Source organism: Nicotiana tabacum, chromosome 1 (genome assembly GCF_000715075.1).
Source record: "Nicotiana tabacum cultivar K326 chromosome 1, ASM71507v2, whole genome shotgun sequence".
In the NCBI taxonomy this organism is placed as follows: domain Eukaryota; kingdom Viridiplantae; phylum Streptophyta; class Magnoliopsida; order Solanales; family Solanaceae; genus Nicotiana; species Nicotiana tabacum.
In genome coordinates this window covers 212,776,555-212,789,515 of record NC_134080.1, presented here as the reverse complement: position 1 = coordinate 212,789,515, position 12,961 = coordinate 212,776,555, and the positions used below count along the sequence as shown (strand labels likewise).

Here is a 12,961-nt window from a genome sequence, read left to right as displayed (position 1 = left end):
TGCGGCTCCTCACCTGCGGAACCCAAACTGCAGGTGTGGTTATGACAGATACCAGCTGAACCAGCAACCTCTTAACTTCAAGATTCCTTCCATCAACCATCCGAAATCAACACGAGGCCCACGGGACCTCCACTAAAGGCACAAACATAACCAAATACCTTATTTAAACTTGTACCAATCCTTAAAACACCTAAAACAACATCGGAACCTCGAATTAACCAAGGATTTAAGCCTAAGAACTCCAAAATTCTCAAAAATATGCTTTCGATCAGAAACCCAACCAAACCACATCCGAATGACCTGAAAATTTGCACACACGTCACATTCAACACTGTGGAGCTACTCCAGCTTCTGGAATTCCATCCGACCCTCGGATCAAAATCTCACTATCAGACCGGAAACTTCAAAAATTCAACTTTCGTCATTTCAAACCTAAATTAGCTACAGATTTCCAAAACACAATCCGAACACCCTCCTACCTCCAAAATCACCCAACGGAGCTAAAGGAACCATCGGATTTCCATTCTGAGGCTGTCTTCACACTGTTCCGATTACGGACAACTTTCCAACACCTAAGCTCTCATTTAGGGACTATGTGTCCCAAAACTCTTCGAAACTCAAAATCGAACATCACGGCAAATCAAATTAGCAAAATTAAACTTGGGGAAAGCATTTTATAGGTGATCGAGGCATAAATTCTTAAGACGACCAGCCGGGTCGTCACAGAAAAAATAGAGTTTGAATCAAATCATTTCGTTTAAGCTCAGTTTCAGTAAAATCATTTGAAGATATTTTTCAACAGTTCTCAAACGGAGGTTCAATGCAACAGTGAGTAAAAATGATGAAATCATAAATAGCCCCTCGAGCAAAATATCACTCATATACAGCCCCTCGGACAAAATAACACTCATATACAGCCCTTCAAGCAAAACATCGCTCATATACAGCCCCTCGGGCAAAACATCGCTCATATACAGTCCCTCAGGAAAAACATCGCTCATATATAGCCCCTCGGTCAAACCTCACAGTCACTCGTATACAGCCCCTCAGGCATACCTCACCATCACTCACAATCAGGGTACCCGTGCTCACTGGGGTGTGCAGACTCCGGAGGAACTCCTTCAGCCCAAGCGTTATAACAAGCCACCTCGTGGCATAAATCAATCAGGCCTTCGACCTCACTCTATCATGAATCAGTAACAACATGTTGCGGCGTGCAACCCGATCCCATAAATATCCTTACAAATCAGGCACTCGGCCTCATTAAGTCATAAACCTCTCAAGCCACTCAGGCTATCAGTAAAAATAGGGTACTCAGCCCAAACAACATTTTTTTTATGCATCAAAAAAGAGTAATAAAGACTGAGTTATGAAATCAATAAGTATAACATGACTGAGTATAGATTTTCAACCAAAAGATAATAAGAAAAAGGTCTCTAAGGGTCCAAACAGCTCTGGCACAAAGCCCAAATATGGCATTCAGCCCAATTTACAGAAATTCTTTTTAAAACACATAAGTACCATATAGTTTCAACCAAATACGCAACTTATAGTTGCTATGGGAAGGACCAAGTCATAATCCCCAACGATGCACACCCACGTGCCCGTCACCTAGCATGCGCGTCACCTCAAAATAGTAAAACGATATGAAATCCGAGATTTCATACCCTCAAGACTAGATTTACAATCGTTACTTGCCTCAAACCAGTCAAATCCTTACTCCGCGATGCTCTTACCCCTCGACCCGGCCTCCAATCGCTCCGAATCTATTCACAACCAGAACAATATCATCAATATGCGCTAAAGGAATTAATTTCAAAGAAAAACTAACATATTAGGCACAAATCCCGAAATTCACTCAAACCCGACCCCCAGTCCCACTTCTCAAAATCTGACAAAAATCACAAAACTAGAAATCCCTTTCACTCACGAGTCAATATATATAAGATTTATCAAAATCCGACTCCATTTGACCCCTCAAATCCTCAATCAAACTCTCCAAAAATCCCAAGCCCGAACCCCACATTTCACCCCTAACCTTCACTAATTATATGATTAAATAACGGAAAATTACCATAAACACGAGTATTAGAGCTCAAGTAACTTACCTCAATGAAAACCCCCTTGAATCCCTCTTCAATTCACTCCCAGAAGCTCCAAAACCGAATAAAAATGGTGAAGAATGACCCAAAATTTGCGAAGTCCACAATTTATACTTTCTACCCAGAACTTCCGCATCTGCGGTCCAACAGTCGCTTCTGCGATACCGCACCTGCAGAAAATCCATCACAGGTGCGGTTTCCACTTATTCCCTTAGAAACCGTTTATGCAGTCCAAATATCGCATCTGTGGTCTCGCAGGTGCGCTCCATTATTCGCACATGCGGCTCTTGCCTCTGCTTTCCAAATTCTGCATCTGCGGTTCACCTCCCACATATGCGACCATTGCATCTGCAGTTCCCACTCCGCAGGTGGGAAAACATCAGAAGCAGCAGCTTCAGCTGCCTTATTCCATTTCCCAACTCTCTGTTAGCCATACAAATTCATCCCGAGGCTCTCGGGACCTCAACCAAAAATACCAACAAGTCACATATCAACATACGAACTTAGTCGAACCTTTGGAATACTCAAAACAATATCAAAACACCAAATTACCCTCAGATTCAAGCCTAAGAACTTCTAAACTTTCAAATTCCACAAACGACGTTGAAACCTATCAAATCACGTCCGAATAACCTCAAATTTTACACACAAGTCAGAAATGACACCATGAACTTACTCCAACTTCCGAAATTCCATTCCGACCCCGATATCAAATTTTTCACTAACAACCAAAATCGAATAATTTCCACTTTCACCAATTCATGCCTAATTCTACCACAGACCTCCAGATCACATTCCGGACGCACTCCTAAGTCCAAAAATACCCAACGGAACTAACGCAACCATCAGAAATCTAATCCGAGGTCAAATGCTAAAAGGTCAAAACATTCAAATTTAAAGCTTCTAACTGAGACCATTCTCCCAAATCAATTCCGGATAACCTGAAAACCAAAATTGATGATTCACATAAGTCATAATAAATCATACAGATCTACTCATGCCCTCAAACAACCGAGCGAAGTGCAATTTCTCAAAACGACTGGTTGGGTCGTTACATTTTTTCTTAAATACATTTAGTCTAGCACTTCTATTATTTCCTTGCTTTACACCAACAACTCTTTTAACTAAAGTGATCTCTTCTCTAAATAATTTAAGGCCACTCTTCACAATTAAATTATAAATATGACATGCACATCTAGCATGACTCATTACAGTTTATGAGATAATTTGGAGATTAACTATGTGCCATCCACATGATCCGAGTATTTACGGTCACCGAAGTCCAAGGAGAGGTTGTGTATGCATCTTTGAAGCTATGGGTAAAATTAGTGAACCGGCCCATAAACGGGCAAAGGCGCTTAGCCGGGCTCTACGCTATCACTTTGACATCTCCATACTCGTCTTGCCAAATTATTGACTCTGATACCAGTTGTTGGGCTAAAATATCCCAAAGATACTCTTAATATGGTGTGATATTATCCGCTTTGGGCTAAGACCACACTGTTTTTCTCAAAAGGCCTCACACCATTAAGAATATCCAACTCCTTATAAGTAGCTTATTTTTATTTTCTACTTTCTATGTGGGACTTTGTTCACACACTCCCAATGGTGTGATATTTTCCGCTTTGGGCTAAGCCTGCACGGTTTTTCTCAAAAGGCCTCACAACATTAAGAGTATCCAGCTCTTTATAAGTAGCTTTTTTTTTCTACTTTTCATGTGGGACTTTGTTCACACACTCCCAACAAGGTCTGTGTGCCTGGGAGCAGCTCAAACAAAAAAGAGTCTGGTTCAATATGAGTTTAGACTACAGGTGTTAAAGGGATGGGCCGGGTTGGTGCGGGTCGAGGAATAAAGTGACCGGTCAGTCACCAATCCGGGACGGTTACCAATTTTTTCATATCGGGTTTAACGGGTCCGGGACCATCCGGTTAAAAATGGAACCAGAACGGTTCCAGGTCTAAGGGGTCGGGCCAGGCCGAGTTTACTTAAATTTTGTTTTGTATTTTGTTAACTATCGTAATTTTGTATTAATATAAAGAAAAAATATAAAATAAAAAAATAATCTTATAAAAAGAGTGTTTGAATAAAGGATGCAAAGGCTTTAAAATCCTTATATTTGAATATTTTATTAAAAATTTAAGATAATAGAATATAATGAAAATGGAAAAAATTGCACTTATAATTTGCAAGTTCTTTTTTTATTTCAAACTTACAAATTAAAGTTTACATTTAACAACAACTAAATTAACAAAAAAAGAATAAATTCAAAGTTTAATTATTAAATATAAAATTATAAATCCAGAGCTTCAAAGGTTTTGCATTGCCTTATTAAGTTCTTCATAATCAATATGAACTTCTTGGCCATCTTCTGGAGTGTTAAATTCAGATGGGTGACCATGTGTTAATATATCTCCAAGTTCCTCCTGTTCTGGTTTATCAACATCTTCACGACTCTGATTTCTTCGTTCCGATCAAATCCAATCTCTGAAACATACTAAAACTTCCAAAGCATTGCTTCCCAATGAGTGACGGGTGTTTCCTAGTTATTGTCTTGCTTGAGTAAATGCACTCTCTGATGCAACAGTTGAAATTGGCACATTTAGCACGTCCCAAGCCATAGCGGAAAGAACAAGAAATTGCTTTTCATTCTCATGCTACCATCCCAACGATGAAAATTCTTTTGTGCGAGGCTCTGATTGTTTTTGCAAGTAGAATTGAAGTTCACAATGTTCCTGCTACTGATTTGAGTGGAAGGAAATATAGCCCAAATATTATAACCATCAAGGCCTTCATCTTCATCTATTGCAGTAGAAGTAGTACAATGCATATTGTGATTAACATTGCCTACATTAATAGTAGCAACATCAATTATATTTGCATAATAATTATATAATTGTTGTAAATAATCATTTAGCTTATTCATACAATAATATATTTATGGAGTTTCAGTTGGACCAATCTCCATATAAGTATATAAAGTATTGATTAATTGGTGACAATTAGTCATCTTGATAGAAGGATTTAAAACAACATCAATTAAGTAAATAGGAGGAATTGAAAAGAAATATCTTTTTGAATTTTACTTGCATTTTTTCAACAGCACCCTTATATTTTTCTTTCTTCTTAAATTTAGAAAGTAGAAAAGAAATTTCAGCTATATGTACTAAAGCCATAGTAACAGTAGGGTAATATGCTCCAGAAAACTCAACAATAACTGTATAAAATTTATGTAAAAATTTAACAATATCATTAATGGCCTCCCAAGTAGTAGTTGTTAACATACAATTTGGATCAGTACAATGCGCATCAGTAACTTCAGTTATTGACAATATATATTTGTAGCAACATTTTAAAAATAAATATGTATAATTCCATCTAGTAACAATTTCATCTGGCATGAATCTGGGGTTAAGGTTATGCTCCGTACACTTAGTCTTAAATTCCCTAATTCTAGATTGTCTATTATTTCCTTGAATAACACCAACTGCTCTTCTAACATGAGTAATCTCCGTCGAAAATAAATCAAGGCCACTTTTTTAATAATTAAATTATAAACATGGCATGCACACCTAACATGAAATTTTTTGTCTAGTGGTGGTTTCAAATGCAGTCTTAATACTGAAATAGAGGCATTATTGTTAGAAGCATTATCAAAAGCCATACACAATACTTTTTTATTAAGATTATACAATTCATTAACTTCACAAATAGTAGTACTTATAAAAATAGCATTTTGGCTTTGATCTTCATCATATTTAAAAGCGATAATACGTTTTTGAATACAATAACTATTATCTATCCAGTGACATATAATTGTCAAATAATCATTTTCATTTAGTACATGGCTAATATCAAAAGTTAGAGAAACTCTACAAGGAAGGTGGTCAAATAAATAACGTATGTATGTCTGATATTGTCCATGAAGTCTAAAGATATCAGATCTACAAGTACTTCTAGGGATACCTTTAAATAAGAGATTATAAATCCTTTAAATATACATAGTCAGATATGATGAAGAAGCAAAAGAGAAAGGTAGACAACCCAAAGCCATCATTTTTGCTAATTCCTCACGATCCTTCTTTTTATCATATTTCATAAGTCCTTCAGTACCATGGTTTAAAGTTCCTTACTTTTTATCTAAATCAGAGTCACATTCTATAGGATGAGTAATTTTCATATGTCTACTAAGTATTTTAGTCTCCCCTAAACTTCCTCTAGTCTTATGTTTAAAATCATCTTTACAAATTTTGCATATAACTCTATTAGAATTCTCTATTTCGTCAAAAAATTTCCAAACCTTACTTCTTTTTCTCCGATATGTAGTTGGGGCCACAGGTGGTCTACTGCTACTGGCACGACTACCACCCCTGCTACCAACTCCAATACTACTATGTGTAAGTGGTGTCTCATCTTTAACTTCTAGTTCATTATCTTCAATACTGAAATCTTCCTGTAATTATTCATAATCTATATTATTATTAGGTGATGTTTCAGAAACATGTGTAGAGTCATTTAAATTATTACCAGTTATTGAAGTAGTACCTCTTTTTTTATTTTTTCGATTATCCCGATTAACAACCTTATTACAAACTCTTTTTGCAGCATTAAACATATTGTGAAAATTTAACTACTAACAAAAATTAAATATACAAATAAAATAGTAAATAAGAGAAAGAGTTGGAGGGAGCGCACCGAATTCCGCAATAAATTGAACACTTGATGATTGTCGCAACTCCAATGTTACCACAAAAAAGGTCAATTGTTCAAAGTTCAAATTTCAAACTTCAAATAATACGATAAGTTAAATTCCAAAAAAAATGAGAGTCAAATAGTTGATTGCAATTTAGGTGCAGAATGAGAAAATGACAATTAGGAATTTGAGTTTGAGAAATGAGAGATGAGTGAAGAAATGAAGAAGATGGGGATGTATTTATTATTTTTTAAAGGGCTAAATTAGTAATTACCTAAAGTGTTATTTTTTCTAAAAATTGCCCAAAAAAGGGCTATTCTTGCAAAATATCTGTTGGGCAATGGTCAAATTGGAAGCTGATCGTTGCCAACGGTCATATGAATTTTTTAAAAAAAATAAAAAAATAGCCGATGAACCGGTCCGGGTTGGTCCAGGCCGGTCCAATTAATTGATTCAATAGTGTTTTTCCTTGACCGAGTTTGACCGGTCCGATTAACCGATAAGAAAAATGTAAATGTCCCAACACCCTAACCCCCCAAACTTAGCCCTACCCGGCCCCCTACCATCGATCTGGGCCGATATGGGTTAATATCGGTCTGGGCCGGTCCGGAACCGGGTCAACCCGGCCCGTTAAACACCCATAGTTTAGACCTGGCCCGTGCGTCTGCTACTAGGTTCGAAAATGGCATCAATCGTTGTCGCTATGCCCCTTAATTAATCGCATGGTCCTTCGACCTTCGTTTGATTCCAAAAAGAATATTCCCTATACACTTGTCATGGTCTTATTCCATATACACTTGTCATGGTCTTATTCCCTATCCTATAACCAAATAATTACTTTTATTCCTCTACTATGTATTCGCATGCGTGGGCACGTGTATAGAACTTTTCAGGCATCTCATTCTTTGAGCATAGTGTGCCATATCGACGGCCAAGATTAAATCCAGCTGAGGGCCAAGATGCTTCCACGTGTCTCATTATTTTAAGATACCAAGCTATGCACTCACCTAGATAAATTCGAAAACCCTAATATACTTGTCTGAAATCAGTTCTTTCCCTTTCTTCTCTTTTCCTTTCTTTCTTTCATTGATTGAAGACTCAATGCTTTCTTCCTTATTCTCTACATCCCCCCTCAAGTTGGAGGGGGGAGAATGGACCCCCAACTTGTGCAAGATTAGATTATGTGAAGCTCTCGATAAAGGTTTGGTAAAAGGATCAGTGAACTGCTGGTGAGATGGGACGAAAGAAAGGGTTATTAGACCGGAGAGATACTGTTGGCAGACGAACTGAAAATCGAGCTCAACGTGTTTCGTTCACTCGTGAAAGACAGGATTACGGGAGATGTGTATTGTTGCTTGGCTGTCGGAGTGAATCGGAATAGGAAGAGAAGATAGAGAAGATAGATCTACAAGCAGGCGTACCAACCAGGTAATTTGTGCAGTAACTCGCCTCATAGACCTATATTCTGCCTCTGTAGAAGAAAGTGATATTGGTGCTTGCTTTTTTGATTTCCAGGAGATTGGTGCTCCACCAAGCATGATGGAAAATACACTGACGGACCTCCTAGAGTCTTTGCAAGCCGCCCAATCATCATCACAAAAGGCTATCAAATCAAATAAAGGGTCTGAAAGTGAAGGATCTGCACACAAATAACATAAAACACGCAAGCCAGCAGTGAAATAAGAAAGGCAGAGCCTTTGTATAAATTGACTGAGGCAGATCACATCAAGTGACAAGTCAAGGTGAGTATTTGTGAGGTAATTAAGTTTGCCCACCAAATGCATGTAAAGACTGGTATCTGAAAGAAGAGGCTCATCATCAGCACAGAGCTTGGAATAGGGATCAAGTGGTGAAGACACCGTCGAGCCAGAGAAGTCAAATTCCTTCAAAAGATTCAAGGTAAATTGCCTCTGACTAAGAACGAACCCCTCTTTTTCTCTAAGAATTTCCATGCCTAGGAAAGAATGAATATTTCCTAAATTTTTAACCTTGAATTATGTATTGAGAAAAACTGTAATTTGATTGTTTCCTTCAATGTCACTGCCTGTAAGCAAAATATCATCGACATAGACTGATATGATAGAAATTAAGTCCCCAGATTGTTTGTAGAACAGTGAATAGTCATTGATGTAACTTGAATAACCCTTGTAGCTCAGTGCCCCGACAAGCCTGGCATACCACTACCTAAAGGCTTGCTTTAAACCATACAATGATTTTCTCAAAAGACACACTTTAGTAGAATCAGGAGGTGATAATCTAGCAGGAAATTTCATGTATACTTCTTCTTGCAAGTCTGAAAGGCATTGTTCACATCAAGTTGTGAGACATGCCAGCCTTTCTTGACAGCTAATGTTAAAAGACATCTAATTTTGGTCATTTTTACCACTAGAGAAAAAGTCTCTGAATAGTCAATTCCTTCTCTTTGTATGCCCCCCCCCCTACCACTAACCTGGCCTTCAGCCCTTTTATAGTACCATCTAACTTATGTTTAACTTTGTAAACCCATTTGCATGGTAAGGCCTTCTTGCCTGGTGGTAAGGTCACCACATCCCAAGTATGATTCAGCTCTAGAGCTACAATTTCTACCTCCATTGCCTTTCTCCAACCTGCCTCCTTACAAGCTTCATAGTAGCTTGTTGGTTCTGAAATGGTGGACACACTCTTCAGAACATTCTGATTATTCAGTGTGAGTAATCCAAAAGAGAAAGAGGTAGGTTTAGCTGACTTAGTGAAACATGAGGAGTTGAGGTCAGTGAGGAATATGTTGTTGCACACATAATCATTTAGGTATGTTAGGTTTTGAGTAATCCTTTCAGTTTTTTTGATTGGAGGTGGTGGAACGGGAAAAGTGTGAAAAGGAGATGAAATAGGAGGATTGGGAGTGCTAGGTTGATTGGTTGATGATGTACTGGGTGAAAAATGTGGTGAATTGTCTAGGCCAAAACTTGGCAAGGGGAAAGAGGGTTCAAGATGGTTAGTGGTTTGATCTGCTATCCCAGGTGTCCTGCTAGGTGTAGAAAGGAAAAAAGAGTTAGCTGAATCTGCTTCAGGTGTAGAGATAATGTTGATAGGTCATTGAACAGATGGTGGAATATCAGAAGATGTTGTAGAAGGGAAAAACAAAGGTTGAGGTGTTGTGGTGGACAAAGTGAAAAGGAAATGATCTTCATGGAACTTTGACCTTGTGAATATCCCAAGAACACACATCTCGCAGCTTTTGGCTCAAACTTACTCCTGTTATGAGCCAAAGTAGATTCATAACATAGACATCTAAAAGATCTAAGTGAATCATAGTTAGGTGGTATCCCTGATAGAACCTTATAGGGTATCTTCCCTTTCAAAACTCTAGAAGGTATTCTATTGATGAGATGAGTGATTGTTAGCACACATTCTCCCCAGTATTGAATATGGATCTTAAACTGAAAAAACAGACCCCTTGCAACTTCCAAAGGATGCCTATGTTTTCTCTCAACCACCTCATTATATTGGGGTGTTACCACACGAGATGTTTCATGCAATATACCTTGTGATTCAAGGAAAGCATCTTCCTGTGATCCTTTGCCTAATTCCCTTGCATTATCAGACCTTACCCTTTTTACCTTCATGTTAAATTGCCTCTCTACCATGCTGAGGAAAGATTTTAGAACTGGAAAAGCATTACTTTTACAACTTAACAGAAAAGTCCATGTAGCTCTACTGTAGTCATCTGCAATAGTTAGGAAATACTTAAAACCATTGTATGTATCAGTCCTGAATGGTCCCCAAGTATCAATGTGAATTAAGTAAAAATTCCTTGGGTTTTAATATGACTTAAAGGAAAAGGAAGTCTAGTTTGTTTAGCTTGAGGACAAATGTTACACACATAATCAAAATTTGAAGGAAAATTAATAAAACTAAGATTCTTCATTACTGAACAGGGCAGATGACCCAATCTGACATGTCATTGGCTTACATTAGAAACAACATTAACCACTAATGGTGTTTGAAAAGAAATAGAACTAGAATAGTGATTGGAATTTCTTTCAAACTACATCTTGACATGGTAGAATGCCAGAAGCTACACTAGTGGGCCTGAGTAGATATAAATCATCTTTTATTTTACCAAAACTTGTCCCCTCCTCATTTAAGGGACCTGCATTAGACAATCATATGAAGTTAGATTTAAAGAGTATTTGAATTGACAACATAACTTATGAACAAACAATAAGTTATAGCTGAAAGAAGGCACATGAAGAACTCTTTTAAGGATCATATCTGACTGAATGGAAATACTACCTATATGTGTAACATATAATTGGAAAGAGTTAGGTAGACTAATATGTAAAGTAGAGGAGTCAAATCTATGAATGAACTTGAATTAAACACGTGTGCTCAGAGGCTCCTGAGTCAATGATCCAAGTTTTAGTATTAAAAACTGAAAACAAGTTCCAGTATACTTAAGGATTGTACCAACCACTACATTGGCATTGATTTCTGAATTTGCATGTCCTGAGTTCCCAATCTGCACCTGCTTGATTAAGTTAACTAGCTCAGAAACTTGCTCTTTGTTGAACATTTGTGACTGATTGTTCATGTTTCCCTCATTGTTAGCAGCTGCTACACCCTCATCTTGTCCTGCTTCCACTGCATTTTGTTTCACTGCTTCCTAATAATTGTTTGGTTATTTGATGAATTGAAAATCTATTGGGAACCCTAGTAATCTGTAGCAGTCTATTCTCGCATGTCCTACCCTCATGCAGTGAGAGCAGGTGATATTACGGTTATATTTAAACTTCTTCCCTTTGAACTTTTGTGGATTGTTCCCAAACTTCTGAGTGGCAGACCAGGGTTTCTGATTCTGATTGTTGTTCCTCTGTTGAAACTTTGTCTGAGTTCCTACCATAAATGATGCTCCATCAGAATGGTATTGGCGGCTCATGTATACATCTCTTTGACTCTCATCTTGATGTAACAAAGAGTAGGATGGTCTAAGTTGGGTAGAGGATCATCATAAGTATATTGCCTCTTGCTTGGCCATACACATCATTAAGTCCCATAAGAAATTGATAACTCTCTCATCTTCCAAAAACTTAGTGACCTTCTTCTTTCCATCATACACAGTGTAGTCACAGATGCATCCTAAGTGTGTGCTCAAAGAATTCAACTCATCCCATAATCTCTTCAGAGTCGTGAAATAGCCTGCTACACTGCTATTTTCTTGAACTAACTTAGATATCTCCTTTTGCAGGTGATATAGTTTGGCCTCATTAGATTAGCCAAATTTGTGCTCAAGACTATTCCAAAGTTCCATTGCAGACTTGGAGTAGATGCCACTGTCTCCTATTTCTTTAGACAATGAGTTCAGTAACCATGAGGTAACCATGTCATTGCACCTGCTCCATTGAGGAAGATCATTGGAATCTAGACTTGGTTTCCCACAGCTCCCATTAATGAAACCAAGCTTATTCTTGGCAGATAGTGCAATTAGGATTGACCTCCTCTAACTTGGAAACCTCTCTCATTGAATGGTGTATTGACGAGAGACATACCGGGTGCATCAGAGGAGTGAAGAAAGTAAGGATGATTACAATCCTGATTGACCGTAGTGATGAAGAAGCAGGGCTGGAAACCACTGGAGTAGAGATGACTAGAGTCTCATCTGTTACTGCCATAGTTAGCTTTTAGATTTAAGAGATTTTGAAATGAAAAAATGTGAAGGATCGAGCTATAAGAGCTCTGATACTATGTAAGATTTAACAAGGAAGATGAACAAATTTTCTGTGTGTATTGTATTCCATTTGAAGCTATGTATACATACAAGTGTAAGTGCTGAAATAAATAATGTAAAATGAAAAACTAAAAGAATATTCCTTGTACACTTGTTATAGTCTTATTTCCTATCCTATAACCAAATAACTATTTTTATTCTTCTACTATGTATTCACATGTGTGGGCACGTGTATAGAACTTTTCAGGCGTCTCATTCTTTAAGCATAGTGTACCATATCGACAGTCAAGACTAAATCCAGCTGAGGGCCAAGATGCTTCCACGTGTCTCATTATTTTAAGAGACCAAACTATACACTCATTTAAATAAATCAGAAAACTATACTTGTCTGAAACTCAGCTCTTTCCCTTTCTTCTCGTTCTCTTTCTTTCTTTCAATTAGACTCAACGCTTTCTTCCTAC

At 37.7% G+C, this 12,961-nt stretch overlaps 1 protein-coding gene across 1 annotated transcript; it reads right to left on the bottom strand.

Annotated features, from left to right (window-relative positions):
• Positions 1-8,106: 8,106 nt before the first annotated feature.
• On the bottom strand, positions 8,107-8,745 carry LOC142164761 (secreted RxLR effector protein 161-like). The gene has a single exon (XM_075223287.1). The coding sequence runs from the start codon at positions 8,743-8,745 to the stop codon at positions 8,107-8,109; it is 639 nt and encodes a 212-aa protein (XP_075079388.1).
• Positions 8,746-12,961: the final 4,216 nt, after the last annotated feature.